The 27,590-nt window shown below is 41.9% G+C and overlaps 1 protein-coding gene across 20 annotated transcripts in view; it reads right to left on the reverse strand.

Moving 5' to 3' along the window:
• LOC142600499 (uncharacterized) overlaps positions 1-27,590 on the reverse strand; it is a 292,390-nt gene that overhangs the window by 73,442 nt on the left and 191,358 nt on the right. For 11 of the 20 annotated variants that reach the window (XR_012834013.1, XR_012834011.1, XR_012834019.1 and 8 more), the window contains exon 3: positions 8,667-8,818. Coding sequence is in view for 9 of the 20 variants with exons in the window: in XM_075745328.1 (XP_075601443.1) it covers positions 19,594-19,973 (380 nt within the window). In the remaining 11 variants the exon portion in view is untranslated. Of the gene's footprint in view, positions 1-7,150; positions 7,247-8,666; positions 8,819-10,987; positions 11,098-19,218; positions 19,974-27,590 lie in introns of those variants that run through there. The other 9 variants (XM_075745329.1, XM_075745332.1, XM_075745330.1 and 6 more) reach the window with 3 other exon arrangements.

Below are 27,590 nucleotides of genomic sequence, written 5' to 3' on the forward strand. Positions count from 1 at the left end.
AAGGGTGCACAGCAGAATGCTGAAAAGACTTCCACTCCCCAGTAAGGTGGGGGGGTACTACCAAAATTGCTTTGGACAAAAGTGCTCAATGTTCTTGATGTCAGCGGTGGCTTGCAGTACCGGACCTATTGCCAGTCACTTGAGTATTTGCCACCACTATATGCCATCGCATTTGGCATTTATCGTAAGTCTCAATATTACTGTCACAAATCTAGCTACCCAAGTTTTCTTATAAGAACGAAGCCTGTCACTAACTAGAGGGACTCAGAGGCACCAACCGTGTAGTTCACCACATTCCTGTTGTAGTAGCCAAAGGTAACAAGAACAGGCTATCCAGTTAATCACATGATAACAATCACAGCCAATTCCCAAGCAAGCACGAGGAGTTTAATGTATCTGAATGCAGACAAGATGAAGCCAGACATCTTTTGATCTCTGAAGAGATTCTGGTCAGACCTGCGAAAGAGAGGGAGAAAAGCAATGCCTAAACCAGAAGATGGAAGGGTGATTCCACTGATTTACATGCATGGCCCAGTGGTTTGCTGGGTTCTGCTTCCTCCTAGCTCTGCCTTAGACAATTAACATACAATGATGCCACACAGAAGTGGTCCTGAAAACCGGGAAAACTGTAAGAATATTCTGAAGTGCCTCAGTCTGTGGGGCAGAGAAGGCAGCAGCTCTCAGATGGGGGTAAGCTTACTTGTGTGGCCCCAAGACAACTGCAAGAAGGAGCAGGGAAAGAGGCAACTCAATTTTGACTCTCCTTTTCCAGGGTGGTATTTTTGCTTTTTTTACCTTCCTGGAAGCTTTCTCCCCTTCTCTGACAGGCACTTGAAAATGAGGGCATTCACTTTGAGCCAGTGGTGGCACGGGATAAGAAGCTGACAGGACCAAAGGCTGCGGCTAGGTTGAAGATCTCTCTGTGCATGCAGCTACCAGACGGCTGCCTACTCCTTCCCATGCCTTCCCATGCCTTCCCTTCCCTGTGCAAAGGTGAGCTGAGGCAGGCTGAGGGGGTGAGCTGTGGCTCTTGTGTTGGCAACATGGACAGGGCTACATTTCCACTTTCAGGAGGTGCTCAAGATCATCAGCTCGAGGAAGGCTGCTTTGGGGAATAGTTATGATGGCTACGCCAGGGAAGTTAGCATAGGTAGGGAGTGCAAGGGCAGGAGACAGCAAGGAGGGGACACCCTAGGGCTTTGGTAGTAGAAATACAAAGAAATAGGTAGGAAGTGATGATGGACCAGGAGCTGGCAAGCAAAGGTTGGGAAGCCAGGGGAGAGGTAGACTAGACAGGCTCTGATCTGCTAGCAATTGAAATTGTAAGGTTTGTTGTTAGGAAGAGATTTATTTTTTAGAGCTATGCTTGTTATACTTGGGATAAGATGGGGTGAAAGGGTCTGCAGAAGGCCAGAGAGGATGTGTACATACAGGGAAAAGGATTGACAAGGAAAAGAGAGTGGCAGAAAGAAGTAAGGAAGGAACAGGGCAATGTTAAGCACCTTGAAGAGGTCTGCAAAGCTGGCAGCTCAGAGCACTGCTTGGAGCACTGGACAGAGCCACATTAAAGGCTCAAAACCAAAACACCAGCTGACTGAGCTCTTGGGAATTCAAGGGTGCTATCAGTTCACATTTCAGTACTGGCTGGATACGAAATCCCAGTACAAACTGCCACAGGAGGAAACCACTGTCCACTACACCCAAACAATTAATAAATCTGGTAAAGCTACAGACAGGATACCAAGGCTGACAAAAGTTATGGCCTGGCTTCCATCTAAGGAATGATTAAGTAGACTAAGATCCTTCAGCCTAAGGGACAATATGATAGATGTCTGTAAAATCACAAGTGGCATAAGCATGGTAAATAGGAAACAACTACACACTATTTCTTCTGGTATACAAGCCAGAGGGCATCAAATGAAAAGCAGGAAGTATTTTTCAAACAAATAAAAAGGTAGCTTTTCCCTTTCTTAACTCACAGTAAAGCCAGCTAACCCCTTGCCACAGGATGTTGTGGGATACCACAAGTTAACTTGCACTTAAAAATTCATGAACGAATTCACAGAAGAAAAATCCATCAGAGCTATTAAAAACAAAGGCCCCATCTCTGGCTCAGGAATTACCCGAGCCACAAATTCCTGGAGCCTGAAGAGTGTTTTGAGGAAGTCTCGCTACATTTGCCCTCTTCCCACAACCTTCTTCAGTCATCTGGCCCTGGCCATCCTCAGAAATGAGATACTGGGTTAGGGATGGATGTTCAAGCTTAACCCAGCCCATTGTTGTGGGCAAATGTAAGACAAAGGTAGAGAAAAATATGAATATTACTATGGAATAAGTGCAGAAAGTCCATGTGTCACGATAAATGGATCCAAGCCCAGAATTTGGGAACACGGAGCTTTAGCCAGCACTGGAAATAAGATACGCCAGTCACGCAAACAACCATGAAAGCACCACTAAACAAAAAAGGGAAGCCAGATAGGGTGGAGGCAGGTCCTTCACTAGCAGCAATAATTCAACCACATAGTGGGAGTTTCATTTCAAAACCAATATATTTGAACATCTGTGAGACTTATGAGGCTGTAATGGGCTGGCAAGACAAGATTCCTTGTCTCTTCTGTGACTATTGTGCTTGTAATGTCTGGCCTCAGAAAATCAGCAAGTACTGGCACAAAGGACATGGCAACAACAAACATATTTAAAAGGGAACATGTAGCAACCTGCGTGGAGCTTGGAGAGAGGAATCCAGACCGCTGCCGGTCAGAGGGAGAGAAAACAGCAGGGAAGTCAGTATGCACTAGAGGGATGCTAGCTGCAGCTGTGGTACATCATTTTTTGCTCATCTCTCTTCTACTAGAAGCCTTTCAGTAGCCTTCTTATACTCACAAAGCTCATCCCAGTTTCTAGGCTAATGCATACACATGTAACTTGTATTTGTGCATTCTTTTGCCCTTAATTTCCTTTAGCTTAGAGAACTCTTCCTGAAATCCATTATTGACTATTCTCCTTCTCACTGCCCTCATACCTTCAAACCAGGTCCACCTCTTCACTTGCATTTACAGAGATTAACAATTTCCTGCCTCAGTCTCTTTTTCTACCAGACAAAGTAGGCAAAGCTGGTTTTGTTTTCTCCCATTAGATAGACATAGGTTCTAGTTTAAATTAGAAAATCATTCTTCACCACACAGGGACAAAACTGCACATGGTATACCCTTCTTGGATCTCACCTGTGCCTTGTAAAATAGTATTAATACTTTCCTATCTTTGCTGATGCCATCTTTGACATAGTTTAAGTGTTTCATTTGCTAATTCCTGGGTTCCTTCAAATGACACGAACATTTGTTGTCACAATGTAATCCAAAACCCCAGGCCTTTTTCCTCCTCACGCATAGGAAAATTGATGAGTTCTCAGCCCAGAGCAGAAATTTCTGGCTTTAGCTCTTTAAGTACATGAACTCACAAACAGTCCAGTCCTGAGTGTCATACAATTCTTTTTATATGGTATTTGGATCTCTCCTGTTTTTGACAGTGCTTCCCATCTTGAAGTCAACAGCAGATTTTATTAGCATACAGTTAATTCTGAGCCAGCATCATTAATGAAAATATTTGAGTAGGTAAGGACCAAAACCATCTTTGCAAACGTTCACTTGTGTTCTCTTGCCAGCTGTCCTTCACCTGTAAGTACCAGCCACTCTTGCGTACCCTTTTACCCTTGAAGCTTTAGTGTTAAACCCTGTCTGTTGCCTCTTCATGACTTATATTATCCATATATAATCTACAAGAAATTTTCAGTGAAGTACACACAGACAAAATCCACTGAATATCAAACCTGGTTATTAGATTATCCTGGCAGGACAAAATTTGATACACCCCATCTGCAATTTAGTTCTTTTCAGCACCATTTCTAATTGTCCTTATCTTTAAAATATAATCTAAAATGCTGCATATTAGGGAGGTGAGCCTAGAAGGCAAGTAAATTCCCCAAATCCGATTTCCTCCCTCTCAGCAGCACTAAACTTGTGCTTTCAATTTACTAGAAATATTAAATATAATTTCATAGTAATGTGTCATTTGCTCTTGTTAGTTACCTGGCACCCCAGCCCTGTTATAGATTTATTAAATTACTTTGCCTGTGACCTGCAATTTCATGTGACAATTCTTTCAGCATTCAGAAGTGGAGATTATCCACTCCTCACTTGATCGCAGTAAGCATTTTGAATTTTGCTTTACCTTATTTGGTTTCTCCACATCCTCAATCCTGTTTGTTATCCTGCCCATCATTACCCTTATTTGAAAAATGAGGTAAAGTATTTGCTCACTTTTTTGGGTTATACTTTGAGAATCAAATTCCTGCTATATCTTTAGTTCATATAGTATTCCAATTTCATCTCCTTTCTTCTCTTGTTCTCTTTTTATTTCTATGACCAAAGAACTTCTTGCTGCTTGCTTTAATTTCAACTCAGTCTGATTCCTGGCAGTTCTCAGTTTGCCTGTATACTTCCTGACATCTAAGACATAGCTTTCTTTGCTGGTCAATCCTTTTTTCCATCCCTTGTAAGCTCCCTGCTTACTCTTAATATCCCCTCTGAGATGGTTATTCATGCAGTTAGGGCTGGGGCCCTCTTGGTAAGTCTTTTCCACACACCTTGTTGGGATCCATATTACAGATAGTTTTGTACCTTTGACTTGAGAAATTCCAAACTTCCTCCATGTTCAAATCCCTGTATTTTTCATGCCAGTTGACTTCACTAACCAGTTCCCTTAAAATTTATCATATGGATAACGTTACATAGTCCTTTATGTGTTTAAAACACAAGTACCACTAACTTCAGTTCCAGCTGTGAACGCTCAGCACTTGTGCAAACCAGACCCTAGAGTCTCCTGTTCAGACCTCAGAAATGAGGAGCACACAATTAGTGACCACCTGTGGAAAAGTGTGATGCCTGGCAAGGCACAGGGACCAAATGGTGAAGGGAAAGGGAAAGAATCCAACTGTGTGAGCCCATATTCAACTATCGTAGCCATATGACTTGTTCTTTTTCTTTCTACAGCTGCCTTGTTCCATCACTATACATCTCACAGGTTTGTTGTAACAAATGAAGCAAGAGAATTAAAGACAATACCTTGCCCCAGTACTCATTCCTGATTCACTCCCAAAGCAGTCAGTGAGTAAATGGCCTGTGGAGAAAAAATACCCAACAAAAACCCCAAAAGAACAGTATGCCTACAATTCAAGATGGTATCAGAGAGCAAATTTATGGAATAGGGCAGGGAAATGTAATCATGATTGCAAAGTTCAGAGTGCTTTGGAAATTTTAAAACTTACAGGTGCTTACAGGAAACTCTAATAGTACTCCCAAAATATATTTTTCTGTACAATTTGGCTTGTTTTTTATGTTTTTGAAAGCAAAAAAACCCGAAGTTCCATCATGCAATTACTTGTAAGCACTGTACTGTCAACCATATCAATTTTCCACACAGATCTAAGTAATTTAATTTAATGGAATAGCTTATAGCAATAGGCTGTTGACTTCTTTATTGGCAACACTGAAGCGGGATGACACACACTCTGCTAGCATTTAAACAGACTTTTGCTGACAGCAGAGGAACTGTGAGAGGACCTAAATATCACATGTACTATTCCATGTTCTTCGGCTATTTGTCTATCTCATGTCAGCATTAGTCCTCCTGTCTCACCTTCTCTGACACAGCTTTATTTTCATTAATCTCTTCCCTGCTGCTGCCTCAGGATCCAAATTTCATCTTTCTCATGAAACCTTTCCACCGGGTGCTCCCAGCACATCTGTCTCCTTGCCTAACAAAACTGAGTCCTCTGGATGCCTATGCACAGTCCCTTTTCTTGTCCCAATCCTAGTTTTATTGTTCTGACAGCGTCAATTCCCATTTTACATTGTAGCTCCTCATCTACTCTTTATTGCCGCTCTGTGACAACTTCCCTCACCATCTACCTTTCCTTGTTGCCATATCTCACTTTCCCATGTTCCAACACATACAGTCTTTATACCTGCCTTCTCATCAGCTGTTTGCCCTCAAATCTTTACCCAGCCAGTTAGTTCCAGTTTTCCCCTGCTTCATGATCTAGACTCCTCTTTAACACACCTCTCCCTCCCTCTCTTCTTCCCCCTGCCCTAGTCCTGTTTTCACTTCCCAGCTGGCACTAGGCTCTTCCATCTTCTCATCCACTATCACTTCCCTTCTTTCTCCTGGTGGTTCCTGCTCTCTCCTCATCATTTCTCCACCTGACACATTGTCCCTTTTCCAAGATAGTTGAGATTTTCTTCTTAATCTCAAGAACACCTTGTGGCAGTGACTGTGACAGATCAATTTATACATTCAGGATCAAAAGATGTATTTTAATCAATTTCAGATGGGGGGTTTTTATGCTCAATATATGTCCCAATCTGCAGATAATATTCTGATGCTTGGTGTTAGACATACATGCATCAAATCCTCTACTTCCCTCTTAAGTATGTCTTCCCATTCTTTCTCCCCCTTTCACTAAGATGGAAACAGCTCAGCCTCTCAGCCACACAGCAAAAAAATTTTTGACTTCTTTTACGTGACTCATTACAGTGAAATAAACTTGAACAGAACATCAAGAATGGAAAGTTGGACATCTAAATATATAGATAAACTAAGGTATTGAGAGAGGAAGGAAAATATTTTGCATGGACAGTTTACAAACCCACAGTACTCTTAGAAGCAACTGCTGCTCCATGCATACAGCTGAACCAAAAGAGGGCTGGTTTCTTTGATAACTCTGTGTTTCAAATCAAATAACTCGCCTCATCCCAGTTTCTAACACATTTTTAAGATATGTTTTATTTTTACATGGGACGCCTTGCAAGTGCTGTCACACTAACTAGGGTGAGAGGTGACAGATTGCAGCATTACTCAATCTCATTCATACTTGCCAGCCAGAATTAGCTTCAACAGTGCCACAACCAATAGTAGATTTAGTGCCTCTCCCAGACTTAGAATTTCCCTTAATGTACAGTCTGCCTATTTCGGTTTCCCGTGTAGTATGAGCTGGTATGAGGAAATCCAGCTTTGCAGCTAGCATGTATAGGGGAAAAAAACCCAAACAAAAACCCCAACACTCATTTAAATACACGCTCTGCTGCCAGGTAACAAACTTACTGATGGTAAGCTCTGCGTGCTGTGAAATGACACTATCCCAGCAGAATGCTGCTTCTGCAGGATTCTGCCATGTCCTAACGAAGACAGTCTGCCAGAGAACAAAGATTAGCCATGTCTGAGACCTCGACGGGTCAATTCAATCAAACAAATTCAAAGGCATGTTGGGTGGGTAATTCTGGAGCAGACTATTACTATCACTAATGTAAGCCACACGGCAATATTTCACTGCCAAGGCTTTCATCTGGTGATAAAACAATGTCTCAGGAATATAACACTAGGAGAGACAAAAAACAAAAGCAAAAATATCTCCATCATGCATACACCCCCCCACACACTGAGTGCTGTAATGGTGAGAGTTGTTTCAGAGCATTAAAAGTGGGGGTGAGGGGAGTTTTCTAATCAGCTTATTTAGAAGTTAAAATTGTCATTCTGTTCTGAATATATAACTAACTGAGCAGTAACTTAAAACCTTGAGCTCTGAGTACCCTTGGATAGAGACCAAGAAGCCTGAACACTATATCCATGCAGCTCTGATTAGCTAGTTCCATGCCTGTACTGAGAATGAGGCATGTTTCAAAATCATTTGAAATGGCTCTTTCAGTGCTGTGCTCCAACATAGGTTAACCACCTGAGAGGTAAAGAGTGCCAGACCATGCTACAAATTTTGTTGAGAAGCGATGGCTAAGTGGAGGCTTGGTTTGTCTGGTTGGCTTAGCCAAAGACCTGGGAAATGCATCAGGAGGAGCCATCTTCAACCTGGTTTTCAAACATGCCTCCTCCCATTAGAAGTGGGGTTAATCAAAATAGGGCCAAAGTTTGTTTGCAAGGTTTGTGAACCTTAACAAACCATTTCCTCAACAGACCATCCTGGTCTGAATTTTAAGTTCATAATGAAAACTGAAACCTGGCCGGTGTTTGGTGGTTTGGGATTTGACAGAGAGTATTTCACATGGCCCTAGTTATTGGCTAAGGAAATACAGTGTGGCTGTGTCTACAAAAGAGAAATAAATCCCTGAAAACTGGATTGGTAAAATAGCAACAGTGTTATTAGAAAAAGCATAATGTGCAATGGCAGCCTAAGTATTTCTGTGGTGTTTTTGCAAAAAGCCCATACTTAGGATGGATTTGGCACCATTTCAACTACACTATCCTTTAATTGTCTAGCCCACAGCTTTCACCACAACTACCTGAAGATCTGGCTTCTGGCTAAACAGGAAGATCTTCCAAGAGTTTGTGGAAGAACAGTCGGTACTCTTGGAAAAGAACCATAAATCTCTGATAGGTCTGCTAAAGTTTCAGGAAGGAAGGGGACCTTTGACACGACAGCCCATAAGCTTCTCTTACAGCCAGTGCTTGTTTGTAAATGGTGCTCATGAACCGAAGCACAGCTTTTGCCCACAAATGGTAACAGACAGGGAAAAACTGCATAAATCCTTATGTCTGACATGAAATATAACTCATAAACAAATGAAATGTCAATTTTTCAGTGTGTGTAATAAACCTTGTACCTGGCATAACAGTGGAGATCATCCTCTGAAAGGGGATGTGGATATTGTGGACTCAGCACTTTTCAAGCTGTTGCTTTATATAGTTCTTCACAGAAAGAATGAGGCCAATGGACATCATTAGCGCCGATCAGTTTGGATTCAGGCTGCTAGTTCTGATTGATAGAGAAAAAAAAAGAGGTTTATTTCAGACTCTAATATCTGTTATATATTGTTCTGACTCCAGCTTTATAAGGTATATTGACATGGATTCTCCCTCTCCTCCACCATTAGTTTAGAAAGTATACTGAAAGTATACTGAAATTTGTCAAAGGACTGACAAAACCAATTTGGCCGCAGCCAGCAAATGAAGGACACTGACTATAAGCCAGACTGGCTGGTGTAAATCAGCATTGTTCTGTGGGCTTCACTGAGTTTAGGGACAACCAGGTGATGATTTGCCTCTATATCCCTATGCCGATGCACGCGGATGGAGTCTGATGTGTAACACTCCCAAACAAGAATGGGATTTAAGTGCGTAAATCTTTATGCATTATGATGAAATATATCCCATGAAAAAATCAGACTTCTATTTCGTGCTTGTGTCATAAAACTTAAAAGAAGTGCAAATTTTAGCTGGGAGGGAACTTTTATGACCTACTTATAAATCTCTGCAAGGAGCGGTTTGCAACCGAAACTGACAAACTCTCAAGCAGAACAGTGCAAGTGGGTGCGCCAGTAACATCCCCTCCAAATTCTACTCCAGTGCAGTCAGTGTGTCTCATGCCAGCATTTAGAGTCCACAATGAAATAACCAGTACAAAGAGAGGAAAACAGTCATTTCAGAATTACTGTCCCTCTTCAGAAAATAACCACAAAAACAGGGTAATTTTGTTACTAGAATGTTGTGGTTCATATGTTCTAACAACAGACCGTCAAAGAGAAAGCAACGTATTCCCTCTTGTATACGTAAACAGGAGAAGGGGAGGACTAAGAAATTGCTTACAACAGTACTGGTGTGACAAAGAGAAAGCATTCTGCGCTGTGCTTAGAGACAATTAAATGTTTTTTAGACTCTTCTTTGTCTATTTCATAAGACTGTTTCATCATTTATTTCCCCCCTCTAGGTCTGTTTCATTGCTACTTACATCATATTTCTGGTTTTAAATTTTTATCATTATTATAGACAAGAAGCTTAATGAATCTAAGAAAAACAAGTTTTTTAAAAAATCTCAATGTGAACATCTTTATCATATCAAGGTGCCTTGATCCATGAATCAGTCTTTTTTTACAGTTTGTCTCCTGTTCCCTTTCCTGGCCAAACTGCTCTTAAGACAGAAAGACATTTCTGTTTTATAATCCCACTGATGGAATTAATGACTGTGCTTATTAATTAGGATTATTGGAATTTCCCATCTTTCTGTTTCATAGTAGCACTCCACCTCTGCTTGCCAATCATAATTATAACTACTGCCTCTATCACATTTTGCTTTTTTAAATGCAATAAAATGTTTGGCTTGGCCCTGTGCCAAGAATGGGGTCATTCCCAAACTTGTAATAACATATCCTTAGCTGATGTTTCTTAGTAACATGTGTAAATAGGAAAAAACAGTTGCACTGTGGGGGTTTAGCTTGGCCACATGTGACTACAGTTAAAGAACATGGGAAGAAAACCAGTGGTCTTTCCATGATAGCTGTCCAGTTCAACAACGAACACACTGCAGAGAGACAGAAGTGCAGACATACACACAGTTAACCACTTTCTCTGCTTAGCAGCAACCTAGCGCAGCATGTCCCTTCTTTGCTACGAACCAGCTGTGCAATCTCTGCCTGAAGCTGAGGTGAGGAGCTGAGCCTCAAATATGAGTCTAGCAAAAACACGATGAAGTGTACGAGAATATTCCTTCTGACATCTTCTATTTACCTCTGGCAACACTAAGCTTCTCTTACCATTAAAAACGTAATTTTGGATTAATGACATGACAAGTGGTTTCTTGGTAGGACCCTCTGGACAAAAGCAGAACCATAGATGTCACTATGAGACATGGGCTAAAAGCTGTGAAGCTTGGGCCAGAGTTTGGATCTTGGATAAGCCAAGATGTTTGAGATCAAGAGTTTTGCTCTGCCTGCTACAAAATGGGCTGCACTTCAGCTTGGCTCAGATTTTGATACTCCTAGCAACTAAAGTTCAGGAACTTGTGAACTGAGGGTATTCAGATTCACAGAACAAATTTTCCCCATGCTTTGCTAGAGTCAAATTCTATGAAAACAAAGATTTGATATGGAAATAATCCATAAAGCAGCAAATACATTGAACATGTGAAGCTATCCTAAAATTATTTTACCTCCCAGAGGCCCCAGCAACTTTCATTATTCAGATTTCTACTGGTTCTTTCAGAGTGAGTGAGTTTAATGTAGGCATTCTGCAGTGGAAACAGCTGCAGGCTGAACATTGCTATTAGGACAAAAAGAAAGAAACTACTGTCAGTGCAAAACATTTCATAGAATAGAATCACAGAATGGTTTGGGTTGGAAGGGACCTTAAGGATCATCTAGTTCCAAACCCCTGCCACAGGCAGGGACACCCTCCACTAGACCATGTTGCCCAAAGCCTCATCCAACCTGGCCTTAAACACTTCCAGGGAGGGGGCATCCACAACCTCTCTGGGCAACCTGTTCCAGTGCCTCACCACTCTCACAGTAAAGAATTCCTTTCTAACATCTAATCTAAATCAACCCTCCTTCAGCTTGAACCCGTTACCCCTTGTCCGGTCACTACACTCCCTCATAAACAGTCCCTCACCATCTTTCCTGTAGGCCTCTTCAGGTACTGGAAGGCTGCAATAAGGTCACCCCGGAGCCTTCTCTTCTCCAGGCTGAACAATCCCAACTCTCTCAGCCTGTCCTCACAGGAGAGGTGCTCCAGCCCTCTGATCAGCTTCGTGGCCCTCCTCTGGACTCTCTCCAGCAGCTCCATGTCTCTCCTGTACTGGGGCCCCCAGAGCTGGATGCAGTACTCCAGGTGGGGTCTCACAAGAGCCAAGTAGAGGGGCAGGATCACCTCCCTTGACCTGCTGGTCACGCCTCTCTTGATGCAGCAGGTATCCCTAGTGCTCTGGATAGTGGCAGATCTGGTAGAGGGACTGCTCAGTTCTACAATGGGCATACAAAATCCTTCCTGCTGCTGACTCTGTTCATTCAGGATCAGCTACAGCTCCTCAGCCTCGTAGAAGCACTCACCCTCCTGTCTGAAACCTGTAACCAGGGAAAGCCGGAGGCCACGTACCATAGCTTCCCCCTTCAAGGGTCAGGTGCCCATGCAGAGGTATGAACACAGCAGTTTGAAACCACTGTGATCAGTCTGAGATGGAATTTGGCAATGTAGAAAGTAACAGGTTGGCAAAGGAAGAAAAAAACCAGAACTGTAAGCTAAAGATGTTTAAAAAGAGTTTTATGTGAGGTTTTTCCCCCTGCCTTTCCAGTGTCGTGATCTCTCCATTTGCAACAGCAAAGAAAATGTTCCTTGCCTTACTGCTGTACACAGGGACAATATATCCCTGATCTGCTCATGAGATTTAAACAGTGACACCTTATACATTTCTTCATTAAGAATTTCTCTTTCACTCTTAGCAACCTAAATGACTTCCTCTAAAGATGATCCCGTGCAACGGGACTGTGTTTCCAAGGCCAAATGAGTACACCACGTACTGGGAGGAATCCTTCGTGTGTGGTTTGGTCGTTATGGCAGGAAACTGGCAGACGTGGCTCCTGGGAATCGACATTTGCTGAGATGCTGGTGTGCAGCAAAGCAGATTTAAGGCAGGTGGAAAATGAAGCAACAGCAATCAAAAATGACGTGCTTGGATTATCATTCCTACTGTGCAACAGGACACAAAAGCACAAGCTCTCAACTGGTCCTGGATGCAATAGCAAACATTTTGTTTTTCACATGAGCCCAGCAGAACTTTAACATAACTTGTATAGAAACAGGTGTCTCCTCTATTTTTCACATACCATAAAGTATCCCATATGGAAACTGGAAAGTAAGCCCAGATCTTGGCCCAGGTTGCGGTGGTTGTTTTGGGTTTTTTTCATCAGTCTAATGGCGCAAAGGAATTGCAAAATGGTTTAGCAGGATATCCAAATATTTCCCTGTCATGGATCTACCAAAGGGATCTAGCTGGAGATCCATTTCAGTCAAGGCAAGCTAGGGTAAGCATGAGACCAATCTCATTTTCATGCAGGATTGATCTGAGGCGAACAGGTCTACAACCACCACTGCCAATGAATCTCAAAATCTCTAAAATTTTCAACATTATCTCTCCACTCCTCTTCTTTCTCTTATTCTTTCATATATCAGATTAAAACTATCTTTTGCTACAATATGGACTCCGTATTAGTTATAGTAAAATCAAGATGTCATACAAAACTATGCACTGCGCTATCATAACATAAGAGACAGTGGGAGTAATTCCCAGAAGCTCACTGGGTTAAAAGCAATAACAACAGCTGGAGTTATCCAAGTTTCCCATATTCAGTGGATGCCTCTGAAGATGATGTATCTTATATGGTGTGAACACTGTAAATATAGGTACCATGATACTAAAATGGGAATTCCTATGCTATTGAATAGATGGTAAGTTTCAGAGTGAGTTACTAAGGGTACCCAGCATAAGCTGCCGGTTCCCAGAAGCTAGGCAGAATCCACTTATGCTGAGTGCTTATTCCCTAAATAAATATGATGTGCTCTCTCTGAAGCACAGCACTCCTGACTTTTTGGAGAAGGCAGATATTTTATTCCGGCAAGGCTGGAGCTAGCAATCTAGTCAAAGTCCACTACAGTTGGAAGGAACTAAAACAGGAAAATGGGAACAATTTACTGTGGCAGTTTATATACCTTTCCTCTCAGAGAAGGCTCCTCACATGTACCTAATGACATTTCTTCATGGAACGGCCCTGCTACTGGTACATACACAGCACTTTCACATGACAAAAGGATAAAGACACATGAGAGACGTTATGACACACATAAGCAGCAAAGTAATCTCAGGAACTGTGTCACACCTCTTGTCATCTTTGTCTTTCATTTGCCACCATGGACACTGTGATATGGCCGATTCATGTTACTGCCTTAAAACTTGGAATTCAAACACCATTTTAAGGGAACTGTGTAACTCTATTACAAGGAGATATTCAGTGTTTAGATAGCTGCTTGGCACTTGACATAGACATCTCTGAACAGACACGAATAAAATAAAGGCTCATATGTAGAATATAGAATGAATCAATGATGTTTTCTCTGACTGCTGTGAAAAGCTGATTTAACCTTGACCAGAGACGCTGGAAGAGAGCCTGTGTGAAATTAAAGCAGCAGAGATCAGGGCCAAATCCTCAGCTGGTAAAACTGTCAGAGCTGCACTGAGGTAAATGGTGTTAAATCCCCACTATCAAATGGGACAGTCCATGTTACATCATCCAAAAAACACTTTAAAGTATGAAAAGCCAGCTAGCAAGCTCAACAGGAACAAATGGTTTACAGAGCAGGAGAAGCTTCTATTCATTAAATAAGGGTCAAGCATATGGGCCAGTAAACTTCCCTTCATTGACCAATTATGCTTTAAAAATCAAATGAAAACCATTCTTAAGGATATGTCAAACAGTTAAAGCCACAAGAATGTGCCACGGTTGGGTAACAGTACGGCAGTAAATCAGATCTTTTTGTAGGCCTAGCGAATGCAGAGCAAACAATAACAAAACAGACAATGGCAGCAGAGCTGTATCCTTTGAACTGGACACTGTAACAGATATATACTGTGTTTTGCAAAAGCACAATAGCACGTTGCTAAGAGCATACAGAAAGCTAAAGAAAAAAAACCCAAAAGCTGGCCTTTTTCCACTTTCAGTCACAAAAAGCCATGAGGAAGTTGAGATACGAGGACATCGCAACTTCTTTCAAACAGGTCATTCTGCTACGTGAGGTCAGCAGTACTGCTGCTATTGACTTCAGCTGATCAGGTTTTGGCACACTGGTTTTAATTTATCGCATTACTGAAGTTGTACACTGATATAAATCTACACCAGAGGAAAACTGGAATAATGCTGTATTTAATCAGGCCTAATGAAACAATGGCCCTTTAGGTCAGAAATGCAGCTGTATCTCTGATGTTAGGATTAATACTTGCTCAGCTTTGAAATTAGCTAAGAAGATTCTTGCTATGGATGTCATAAATCACATACAGAGAGGCTAAGCAGCACAACCCTCAGATCTATGTGATCTGGAAAAAAATAAAGCCACACAAAGAGATGCAAATCAATAATTCTAATGATCTATCTGCCAAAAGAAATTCCATTCACTAAGCACTAATATAAGAATTTAGCTTGATAATATGGATGAAGCCTAACACCACAAATAGCTGCAGATTCATAAACCTCTTCTTGCATCCCAGAATAAAAAAGCAGTATTCGTTGCACATATTACTAAAGAGGAGGAACGACATGCATGTGTCATCTGTCCACTGTCAAACAGAGCATTCATATATTTTGACCAACCTGCTGCAGATATATTTAAAAACTCATTGATGAACCCCCTTCAAGAAAAAATTTTCTACATTTCCAGAAATTGTAAGATTTTAAAAATAAAGTCTGATGAGTTAAATCAATATTAAGACTCTAAAAATCAGTACCAGAGATCCCTGAGGAATGAATGAAGTGATGAATTTATAATGGCTGATTATTTAGTTTACAAAAGAGGTTTGGTCATATTGAAAGACACAGACAATCTTTCCCTATAATAGAGAGGCGTAACGCTGAACTGAAATCTGGTTGGATAGACACCATCTACCCAGGAACTGAAACCAAGCAGAAAGAGTTGATTTACAGCAGCAATTCCTTTTACTAGCTCAGGCATCTTCTTGCTTCGGCATGCTGCATATCATGCCTATAGCTCATTGCTATAGCAGTGTGCTGACTCTGGCCCCAACAATCCCTGCTAGAGTATTTTCTCCCACAGTCACGATTGCCCAGTCCTGTGCTCCCTGGCCTGTGCTCCCATCCTGGCACGTGAATGAGGTCACTCATGCAATCCATGCTTGAAATGCTCACAAGTCACTGACTGGCACTCTTTGCCCGGCAACACGTAGTGCTCTCTGGTATGATGTGGAGAAGCACCGAAGCAAATACACCACTTTGAGAACGACAGTAATTCTCATTAACCTATATGGGTGACTTCAGCTGAGGGTAAGTTACACAGGAATGTTCTGCACCTTCCTGAAGATATTCCTGTAAAAAGTAACATTTGTGTAGCATTAAGAGATACATATAAGCAAGAATTCTGTTCATTTATTTCAAAATATTTTTGTTTGACCAAGCTACTTTCTTTTTTATGCACCTCTCACAGGAATGTGTACTTACTCCAAGAAGGGCAGTAATTTATTTATACCAACATCTGTCAACAACACTGCAGCCACCATTTGCTCCAAATGCAATGCAAATACTATGCCTGTATTGAAATAGAGAATTTTGACACGTCGTTTCAAGCTTTAAATATAGCACAATACTTATATAAATTAACTGCATTCTAATTGAAAATGTATTTTACAAACATTTGTGTCTTTAGCCGCAACTAGAACATGGATATGGAAGATAATTTGACTTCAAAGTGGGTCACATGCTTAGCAAGGCAATAAACAGATCTCCACCAACTGAAAATAAAGCACATTCCTTTTCATTCTGCAGGGTCAGAAAACTATCACAGAGATAGACATATTTCTCCCTTCTAGTTTCATATTAAATAAAATCCATTGTTTCATAAGGACAGAGTAAGCGAAGAACATTTAAATCCCCACAATTTCAGCATTTTAGGAAGAAAAGAATGAACAGAACCTTGCAGTGTCAGGAGAAATATGATGATTTCAGCACTTTAGGAAAAACAGTGTCATAGGTATTGAAAAAAGCTAGCAAAGGGCAAGACAAATTTTGTTATGACCTGGTATATGTGCTTAGATAAAAGACATAATAGTTCCAAAGAACACAAATGAAAAAAAAATGATTCAAGTTCATGAAATCACAGACTATGGGAAAAGCAAGAGAGAATTTGACCTAAAAACCTATTTCGTAGAATATGATTCCTACTCTAAAATTCAAAGAGAAGCCAAAACTAATAAACAATTAGTACAGTGTCGATGTTTATGCATATCAAATCATGATGTGCATGGCGAAGAATATCAGCAGTTCAAGTTACTGAGTCAACACCCAGTGAGGTATATCAGTTGCTCAAAACATTCACAGGGCAATGAGATGGCTGAGAAAGCCCCCAGCAACTTCACTCCCTTAAACACAGCACAAAAAACCAGTAAAAATGTGTGACTGGATCTTCAGAGTGCACCACTGAACAGAACTGGCTTCTTCAGCATTGATGCCACTGAATGGATGTTCAGAAGGTCATAAATACATAAGTAGATAAATAGTGTATTTATAGTTGTGTTAAACAGCAAAGGAGAAAAAAAATTTGTGAGGAATGACACATAGAAAAACCACCCTCCAGCCTGACAGTCACAGCCACAATGCCAAGCCAGACTATCCACCTGAGAACAGACCAAAGATGTCTCAAGTCAGGACGAAACGTCACAATGGGCTTAGGCTCTCAACCACAGACCATGGACATGGCTGACCCAGCTGCCTGTGTGGAAAACCAGTGGCGTCCCAGCTAGCCACCAGTGCGAAGCAAGAGGGAAAAGTGGTTTCTCACTGCAACGGGGGGGGATCATTTGTGATGTGGGCACTAAAGTAGAATTCAGCAGATAGGAAGGACATCATCCCTATTTTAGCAGAAGCATAATGCAACACTCAGCTCTGCTGAGATCCAGATTTGCTGTTATAAAACAGGTAATAACAGCTCTAATAGGGAAGAGTGTGTGAGAAAGGCACCACAGACACATTTGCACTCTCGTGCCCGCACCTGTCTCACATACCCAGCTGAGTGTCAAGGGATGGTGGCAACTATCAAGAGACCAGGTTTTACTAGCGATGGGGGAAACAGCTCATATAAATAAGTTCCTTTCACGTCTTTACCAAACACTCAGACAGAAATGCTGAGATCTGAACCATCGCTTTCATTTATTTCAACAAATTTTGATTTAAATTCTCCGCTCTCCCTGTGGAAGTGGCAAAATGCCAGGAAGAATGGGCTTGTCTGTTGTGATGTGGGTTTTTTTGGGTTTTTCCAGGTAAAATCTGTTCACTCTTCCAAAGTCTCCCTTTGACAAAAAAAAATCAGTCTTGGGTGCTGCAATAAGCAACAGCTATGACAGTGAAACAGAAAAAAAGAATGCGGTGCCAAACATTACACTAATGACTTGAAGTTGTTGCCATCTGCTTTCTGTATCCTGATCTGAGTAAAACAAGTTTAGTGATTGCAGTCCTGTTCCTGCAGCACAGAAATCTCCACAAAAAGCACCGTTGCAACCAGTATCACTCTTGCTACACTTGGTAGGGGGGTCAAGTATTTAATAGGCAATGACATTATCTAAGGTCACCTCCAGATAATCGTCCTCCAAAGTAGGTTAGAGGAACAGCAGAGGGATGATGAGAAAAAATGTACGTTAAGCACAATTTTCTTTTTGAGTATACAGTTGAGGTTGGTTTTGCTTTCTGTTAGCCAAGGACAACAAAAGCCATAGCTGTGTGATAAACTTTTTTGAGCAAGCTGGACAGAAATGCCCTTTTAAATTAATCTAGGGGGGAATAAAAACTCTTTCACTTAGCAACAGCCTCTTAGTCCCTCGGCCCTTCTGAAAGCCTATCCCTCCAAAAGAGGTGCCTCTAGTCCTCTCTGTTCCTTTTGGGCTGTCAGCTGGGAATTGTAGCTCTCGGCTAATTTCCAGTATTTGGGTACTGTTTTGTTATACAGCGGGACCAGCTATTCCCACAGGTCCTTCAAGGGGCCACATGCACTGTTACATTTCTTTATCCCATGCTGTCAGTATAAGACTGTCCATATTTGCTACAACAGCAAGAAAATTACTTTTGAAAGAAGAATGCTTACAACCCCCTATGTTTTGGACCATAAGTAGAACCTTCTGTCCTGATGGCCATTCTGGGAGCTGCTGGGCATGGCTTCATGTGAAATTTCAGGGTACAGAGTTCCTTGAGCGATCAGATCTGATATGACTTCAATTCGCATCTGCAGAAGTTTAACACATCTCAGATCTTTCTGAGAGCATGAGAGTTTTTGCTGATGCTGAGAACATTTTGCTGCTAGTTTATATCCTTTCCTGAGGAAGTACAGAAAAAGAAGCCAAAGCTTTAATTTTTCTAAGCTATTCTTTTTATTTTTCTTTTGATACACATTTTTACCCATAGGCATCTTGGTTGCTAGCTGTACTTGCCAGTCCCACAAGCACTTTGGAACCCTTCTCAAAGGAAGCTTCTCTCTCGGCATTACCAAGTCTCTAGTTGCAGAGATCTCGCTGAATAAAACACGCTCATCTCTAACTTCTCCTTACCATCTTTTCTAGGAAGACATACTACTCATACCTTTCTTTCTGCAGCTTTCTAGAGTATGTGGGGTACTACCCACAGGTTGGTAAAAGCAGCAATGATCCCAAAGAGCACATTTCCACACCCTAGAGTGGTATCTGTGCTCGTAAGAAAATCTGTTTGCTTTTTGAGTGAAGAGGGACGGAAACAAGACTAGCTGCTATGATCCACAACTGAAACACAGAAATGCTCTACAGGGCAAAGGAGTGGTAGGGTAAGCGCTACAATAGACAAGCAGGCTCAGTCAGCACATTGTTGCAAGCAGATGACGTGCCAGCAGAAGAGAACAGCAGTCCCAAGACAATTGTGGCTGGCCCACAACCTCAGTCTATGTCAACTCTGTGGCCTGTAAGCCAAAGGTTTGCTTTTTTTCCCACTCCCTTGCATACCACATGGCATCTCCAGCCTTACACAACTACTGACTTCTCCCTGGATCCTTGGGTGAGCAGAAAAAAGTCAGGAGCAGACTCCAGATAGTAGCAGACAGTATGTTAGACATTTGATCTGAGAGCTGAACAATGGTAACGGGTGCTCTGACTATGAGGAACCCTCCTGCTTCATTCAGCCCAGCTTCCTTGAACCTCCTGCACATGTGACAGCAAACTGTGTCCAACAGAGCAATTCCCTTTTCTGGCCATCCTGGTACTTTTTCACAGCTATGTAGAAGTTGTTCCTTTTTCCTGATGCTCTCAGTCTTTGCTGGTCCATGTGGCAAATGACTGTGGTTCTTCATGCAGCTCCTATCTTGCTGGAACACATCCCTTACAGGAGGCTGAAGAATCTCTTGTGGAATGGCTTGAAGGAAAGAAAAAAAGTCTTGTTTATTGAATGTAGCAGAAGATGCTTAAATGAATGAAAATTATATTTATACTCAGACTGCTCTGCAAGATCATTACTTTTACTGCAAGACCATTACTCTAGCTACTGTGCCTTTGTAAGTTATGCATCCTCTAATAATGGTCATGGTGTCAAAACAGTGAGATATATACATTAATTCTTCTCAGCCATGAAATCAATTATAAGCCTGCTCCTGAAGAATTTCCATATATGCCAATATGTAACCAGCATTAAATTCTTCAGATTAACTGGTCCAGGGCCTCTCTGCAGCAGCACGGACTGTTAGAATCAGGTGTTTGGAAGAGATAAGAAATGATAGTTCATGATGCTTCCTTCACAGGGGACAGAGCAAGACTAAGGTGCAAACCCAGGCTAATGCCTATCTCCACGCACCATCAGAGAAGTCAGCGATGAAAAAGATGCAAAATCATTCAACCTTTCTCTCAGATACTAAAGAACATAGCTAAAAAAGGGAAGATTTTCAGTGGGTGGGGAAGGAGAGGAGCATGGAGTCTGGGAAACTTGACCAGGCCAAATTTTGAGTGCTCAGCAACATCCTACATGTAGTATGGGATTCTACCCACATACACCAAAGTGTAGATTAAAGGCAGCCCCTTGCCTTGCCTTGCCTTGCCTTGCCTTGCCTTCCCCGGGACATGGCCCCCCCGCACGGGCGGGCAGCCAGCCGGGCGGCCCGCGCCAGGAGAGGGCGCTCGAACACCAACCAAGTGCGGGGACTCGCATTCATCAGCACTTCCAGCTAATTAACGCTCCGATTAAAGGCTCCGGTTTGCGGAGATTAGCTCGCTAGCACTCGGAAGCAGATACACGCAGAAGAGAGGTGGTCAGGGTGTAGGTTACAGGGGCGAAGTGACTGCAGTTTATTTGCAGAAGCTTCTCTTTTTGCATTTCCTTTTTTTACCATGCAGGCCAAGTTTCTTTGCCAAAGGGAAACGTCTTGTCATCCCCAAGGCAGGAACTGAAGAACACGACTGGGGCAGGGGAGCAATAAGGCTATTTCATACCCTGTTTTACTCCTGGGGGCCATGAGTTTCCTTATTGCATCTACTGCTGCCCCTTTCCCAGTGTGCAGTAGCTATAGGGATGGACACGTTGGGAAGCCGCAGCTGCTCTTGCAAGAGTAACAGTGTGCTGGCTCCTGTCCTCTTGCTACTCTCTCACGTCCCACCTCTCCCTTCAGGCCTAGCATGTCTCCTGCACAGCAAGGAGACAGCCAGGGGGCTTTTGGACTGCGGAGCCCATATCCCACCACCTGCAGTGCCATGCCCTGGCCTCCTGTGGTGCCCATGATGCCAGAAGCATCCCTGTACCAGGGACTAATGTGCAAAAGACCCTGCCCCACAGGCTCCCCCTTCCCCTACCCATAATCCGATGCATGAGGTCTCACATATCAGGCAGAACTGGTGACATCCTTGAGCCCCCTGATCTAACCCTAAAGCTGAGTCTAACTTCAAGGTTGGCCTTGTTCTGCGCAGGAGTTTGGGCAGTGACCACCAAGGTCCCTTCCAAACCAAATGGTTCCATGATTCTCAGTGCTGGATAAGTACAGATTAAACATCCTTATTCCCATTTCACACTGCAGAAGCAAAAGGTATAGACAGGTAAGTCCATTTGGACCAGATCATACAAAGACTAGAAAAGTCTCAAGTGGAGCCAGCCATATCAGGACCTGTAAGCTGATAGCCCCAGCGATTCACTGCCTTCCTCTCTACACTGTCCTGTTAACACTTCTTTTACAAACTCTGTAGACAGGGGGTGGGATGGGTTATATTACATTATATATGGGTTATACTCCTGGATTCATTGTACATATGAACATCAACAACTTAATTGATGGTATATATCCATCCCGTAAATTTGGCATTTGCTGATAGGCCAACTAGAAAAGTGTCTCAATTGAAACGACCAAGAAGTTTCTTTTAAGGCTAGCAGGCAAAGGATTGTCACTTCTCGTCATCGCAGCTGCTCACTGGTGTGCATCTGCTGGCTGACTCACTCCTTTAAGTTCCAACACCATAAATCCAGAATTGGTTTACTGAAGTCCCTGGGGCTTAATTAGCCTGCTTTTATTGCAGCCTGGTAAGACAACTTGCCTTCAGCTATCAATTTGATTTGATTGTATAGGTGTATTTTTTAAGAACATTCTCCATGCATAAACTTATATTTAAATCATTATCTGTGTTACGAGGGGCCAAATTTAACTTGAAAGTGGGTTAACATATAATAAACAAGGTTGCTTTTACTTTGTTCCTGCAACTGCTCTGATAATATGGTGAAAGGATAAACTTGACCTAGTGGACACTGTTGTCTGGGAGCAAAAACCTTGTCCAAACTTGCACTTTGGACTTCCCAGGAGTCCCTGGACAGGCCATTCGCTCTGTGCCACACTTTAGTTTCCCATCTGCAAAACATAGCTAATACTTCCCTGCCTGGCAGGGGCAGTGGGAATAAAACCCTGCTAGGATTGCAAGATGCTTGAAGACTGCATCAGTGGAGACCATGTAGGTGCCAAGAACAGATATGTATCTACATATCCAGACAGGTACAGACTTATTGTGACTCAATCAAGTTTAAACATTTTAAGATAAAAGCTGCTATTTCAAGCTTCTTTGGCTCAAGGAAATCCATAATAAAAACAAATCATCAGTGCAGAAATAACTGGGATTATTCACAGCCAGAAGAAGTGAGAGAAATCACTTGTCAAGGTCACTTTTGAGACCTTGACAGACTGAGGAGAAAATAAAAAATATCCAATGTATGAAATCCATGTCAGAAAACAATTGTAAAATTAAAGCTTCTTTCTCCATTAGTTATTCAAATGGAGAAAAAAATCCAATGTTTTATCTCCAGCCAAATGCTCTTGCAGGCTGAAAGACTGAAAATGAAAGAGTGTATAGACAGCAGACCAAATTTATCTTTTCTAAAATGCCTTGAGGAACAGGTCTGGGGCACAGATTTGGTCCAGAATATTCACTCTTCAGGGAAAAAAATAGTTAATCTTGAAAGCAGCACAGCCCCTCATTTGCCATACATTGCTGGAGTTCAGGAGACAACTGTCTCATGATTTACCTTCTCCTCAGCTCGGAGACGCTGCCCTAGTTGAAACTGATAAATTACAAGGTTGGCTAGCTTTTAACCCATTGGCTAGAGATTTTCCTTCTAACTGCTGGCACACAGGAAATTCTTGTTTTAAAATATGCTGGAGTGACACTAGCAAAGCCTTTCAATCAAAAAGAAATTCTGATCCAGCAAAAGCACAAGACTGGTCTTATTGCCACCTCGGCTTTCCTGTTTCAAAGTTTTAGACACCTAGTTGCCTGTCCTGACACCAATAAGCACCACTTCACCCACAACCACACAAGCTCTTACAGCAGAAATGGGCCTGAGCTACAAAATTCTAGTCTGAATCCAAAGTCCATCTCGCATCTCCCTAATTCTGGATTTAGAGCTTTGTTCGGCGCCAATGCTAGTACAGTCACAATTACAGACACAGTCACAGAAACATAGACATACGAACTTCGCTAAGTGGGAGCTTCCAAACATATATGGCCTTAATTGGATCGTTATCCCCAGAACTAATGACTAAAGGAGCGTGAAACTGAGTGTTATGCACTATGTGGAAAATGAGCTCTTCAGTACTACCCTGGCCTTGCTAACTAGGATATATTTTGTGTGTGCCTGTCCGACATGGACAAGCTGTACGCTCAGCGTAATGGATTACTGTTGTAATTGTGCATGCATTACTTGTTGCAGAGAAGGTCTGGGATCTTTCCTGTAGCAGATCTGTCGTTCTCCCACTTCTGCTTTTCAGTGACCCCCTTTGGTTTGGGGCTTCCCCCTACCACGTTGCTTCATTCCTCTGCGTCAGAGTGCATGTACGTGTGTTACGTAAAGCATGTGGGCACATCAGTGTGGAGTATTTATACAGCAGCAGCAAAAACGTCATATGCCTGTTTTGCAAGATATGGAGTGGTTTATATGCAAGTTATTAGTAAGATATAGATCCAGATAAAGAAATAGATATAGACATGCCTCTGTATAGTTCTGGAAAATGTTGACACTCTCCTATGCACAGGGTAATGCAATTTAAATCTACTAATACCAGCGAAGAGGCAATACATTGTTCTTAGATATTGTTTGAAGGATGAAAACTTTTGGTGAGCTCTTGGCTTGGTAGCCAGAGCAAAACACTGCTATTCAAAGCAAAATGACAAAAATACAGTAGTGAGAACCTTCTAACCAATTGTGAGAAAATAATTTCTCATACTATTTCTTTTTAACCTTCTATTTCACTCTTCATTTCTGCATTTGATTTCAAGTAAGATATTTTTCCTTCTTTCCTTCAAAGGAAATGGAGATCAAAGAGCACTGTAAATCCACAGAAGAGGTTACAGAGATTGCCAGTTACCTTTTGCTGCTGCTACCCTTCAACTATAATAGAAACGTGAGAACACAGAACTGGAAAGGACCATCTGGAACCATCTGTGAGCCGTTCCTCGCACTGTAGGCTACTATGAATTAGATGTTTAATTGCAAACAGTGCATAGAACATCTACTCCACATGTCACAGGCCATAAAACAGTTCCTATGTAACACAATTAAGAAAGATGATGAATAATAACGAGCATCCAGAACTGTAATGTGCCATAGAAAGAACACAGCATCAAGCACCATCAGCATCTAAGTAGCGGGGGTTATCATCATTTTAGGGTAGAATGATTTTAAGAAATAAAGCATGAATTTTGCTCTAAGAAAGTAAACAAAAAAAAAAAAAACAAACCACCCCCCAAAAAAATATCCCAGCATCCACTACTCTGATCCAGGGGAAGATTTTTTCTTTACCTTGAAACTTGTAATCCATTTAGCTTGGAGTGTGTGAATCAGATCCACCTCCCACTCCCTTACAGGAGAGGAACTCATGATGGAAGCATGTGTTATTGCCTGTAATTCAGGCAGTATCTCCTTCTCATTTCCTTCCATCAATAGTACTATAGTCACTGTATTTGAGCCATCAGGCAGGTCTGAAAAAGCTAGAGAAGCCCATACAGCAGAAGTGCAACCCTGGGCCAACTCACACGACCTGGTGTTCTGGTTTCAGCTGAGAGGATTGATTTTCTTCGTGGTAGCTAGTGTGGGGATATGTTTTGGATTTGTGCTGGAGACAGCGTTGATGGTATAGAGATGTTTTTGTTCTATGGACCTATTGTTGAGCAGTGTTTACACGGGGCCAAGGCCTTTTCTGCTTCTTGCACTGCCCTGCCAGCAGGATGGCTGGGGGTGAACAAGAAGTTGGGAGGAGACACAGACAGGACAGGTGACCCAAACTGACCAAAGGGATATTCCATGCTATATGACGTCATGCTCAGTTTATAAGGAGCTTGGGGGAAGAGAAAAGGGGGGGGTGGCGGCGTTTGGAGCAATGGCATTTGTCTTCCCAAGTAACCGTTACACGTGACGGAGCCCTGCTTTCCTGGAGATGGCTGAACACCTGCCTGCCCATGGGAAGTGGTGAATGAATTCCTTGTCTTGCTTTGCTTGTGTGCGCGGCTTTTGCTTTACCTATTAAACTGTCTTTATCTCAACCCACGAGTTTTCTCACTTTAACTCTTCCAATTCTCTCCCCCATCCCGATGGGGAGGGAGTGAACGAGTGGCTGCGTGGTGCTCAGCTGCCAGCTGGGGTAAAACCACGACACCTGGATATGTACTATGAAGATTTAAGAGTGTCGTGGCAGTGTACTGATCTGCTGTCAGTGGCTTTGTAAAGAAAATATAAGAAGCATTTGAGGCTATGTTAAAGGTATAGCTGAAAAAGTGCATCAAAAATGCTGCTGTTCTGTGGGCAGGGCTGAACGGCGGCTTTTCTTCCTATTCATTCCCAGTAACTCTTCCTTACACAGTGTGACTGTTTCATCTAAAAAGGAAAAGTAATGGCTAATGGATCCTTTAACTGGATAGCTTTAGGGTTTGGGAGGATGTTATCTCCAAGGCTTAAGGCCAGGCTGAATCCCAGCAGCTCCAGTTTGCCAAAATCACAAAACAGAGCACAAAACAACTGTCCAGAAGTGGGAAAAAAAAGAAGCCTACTGCTTCTTTTTCTCTCCCCTGATCCAATGGTCTCTGTAAATGGAAGGTATTCCATAAATACATTGAGTGGAGCTTACAGCATCCCAAAAGAGCTGTTCATCAACTCCAACAGGAATAAGCGCTGGGAGGCCTTCACTGAATTAAAAACAACAAAAAAAGAGCTATCCACTTATCTCATCATTTGGTTATCTCTGATTTCAAGGAGTGCACAGAGAAATGTTAAGCTCTCACTAGACTTTTAAAAAGAGCTCCTAAGCCCAATGTCTTTTTTTCCCCTAAGTACAGGAGATATATCCAACAATTTCTGCATGCACTGTCTTGCATTAAAAGTACATTTTAATTACATTTACAATACATGGGATTTAAATAATATATTTTTACTGATTTAGAAAAAGCTATTAAAACCTAGATTGAGCAATTCAATACTACATTGACAGACAGTTTTAAATACCATTGGCATGTACTAGCGTCCACTCTGCTTGAGCTTCAGCAGAATTTTTGTAATTAAATTTAGGATTCTTTAGGGACTGTAAAGTGAAAAAAAAAAAAAAGTCGGTCAGGGTTCAATCTTACGAAATACTAAACATTTTCAAGACAGATTGAGTGTCCTCAGTTTTATCTTAATCCAAATGAAAGTTGATGGTGCTCAGTATCTATCAGAAGTGCTCAGCACTTTGCAGGGTTAAATCCCCCAAGAACAAGCAAACAATATGCTCTGAATACTGACAAGCCTTTAGAAAACACTCTAATAATGACCTCAACCGTGACCTGGAGGGACTATTTCTTGTGGGGTCAGAGATAATTCAGCCTCTGTGAGAGTTCACACTCGAGACTTCCCTGACCAGAAATGATCAAGTTGTGCAAATTATAAGTCTTAGGTTTCAAGCTACAAATTACTGTCAGGAAGCAAGAGCTATAAATGAATTTTATTTAGGAGTTGAACAATGGTAAAAAGAAGGGCACTCTATCTGCTGTTCTCAGGAGACTTCCAGCTTCCATTGAAAAGGTCTGGAAAGAAGAACCTTGTTATATTGCACAACGTACTCGGTTCACAATCAGTAAGGCATGTCGACTCCACACTATGTAAGAACTTCTACACTGTGTTGATCACTGATCCATGGATCATGCAAATAACGGACACATTTCAAATTTCACTGAGGTATACATACTTTTTTTTTTTTTTTTTGCCTACAGTGCAAAGGTGAAACTAAGTGGACAAGTGTTAGAAATCCACGCAGACTTTTGGAAGTTACTAAGTTTTGAAGCCTTGTGATCCTTCTACAAATGAAACTGAGCATTATGCACTTCACTGACTACACAATCTTTTTCACACTAGTTGGGTGCAATTAGCTCAGAAGTGAAGAGTTACAACTTCTAATCATCACACCTTTGCTGTGCAGAAAGGCGTAGGGAAGGGTACCATGCAGGTATAACTGTGATGGAAAGTTAGACCAGCGGGATGTAACTG

This window comes from Balearica regulorum, chromosome 2 (assembly GCF_011004875.1).
Source record: "Balearica regulorum gibbericeps isolate bBalReg1 chromosome 2, bBalReg1.pri, whole genome shotgun sequence".
Classification (NCBI taxonomy): Eukaryota; Metazoa; Chordata; class Aves; order Gruiformes; family Gruidae; genus Balearica; species Balearica regulorum.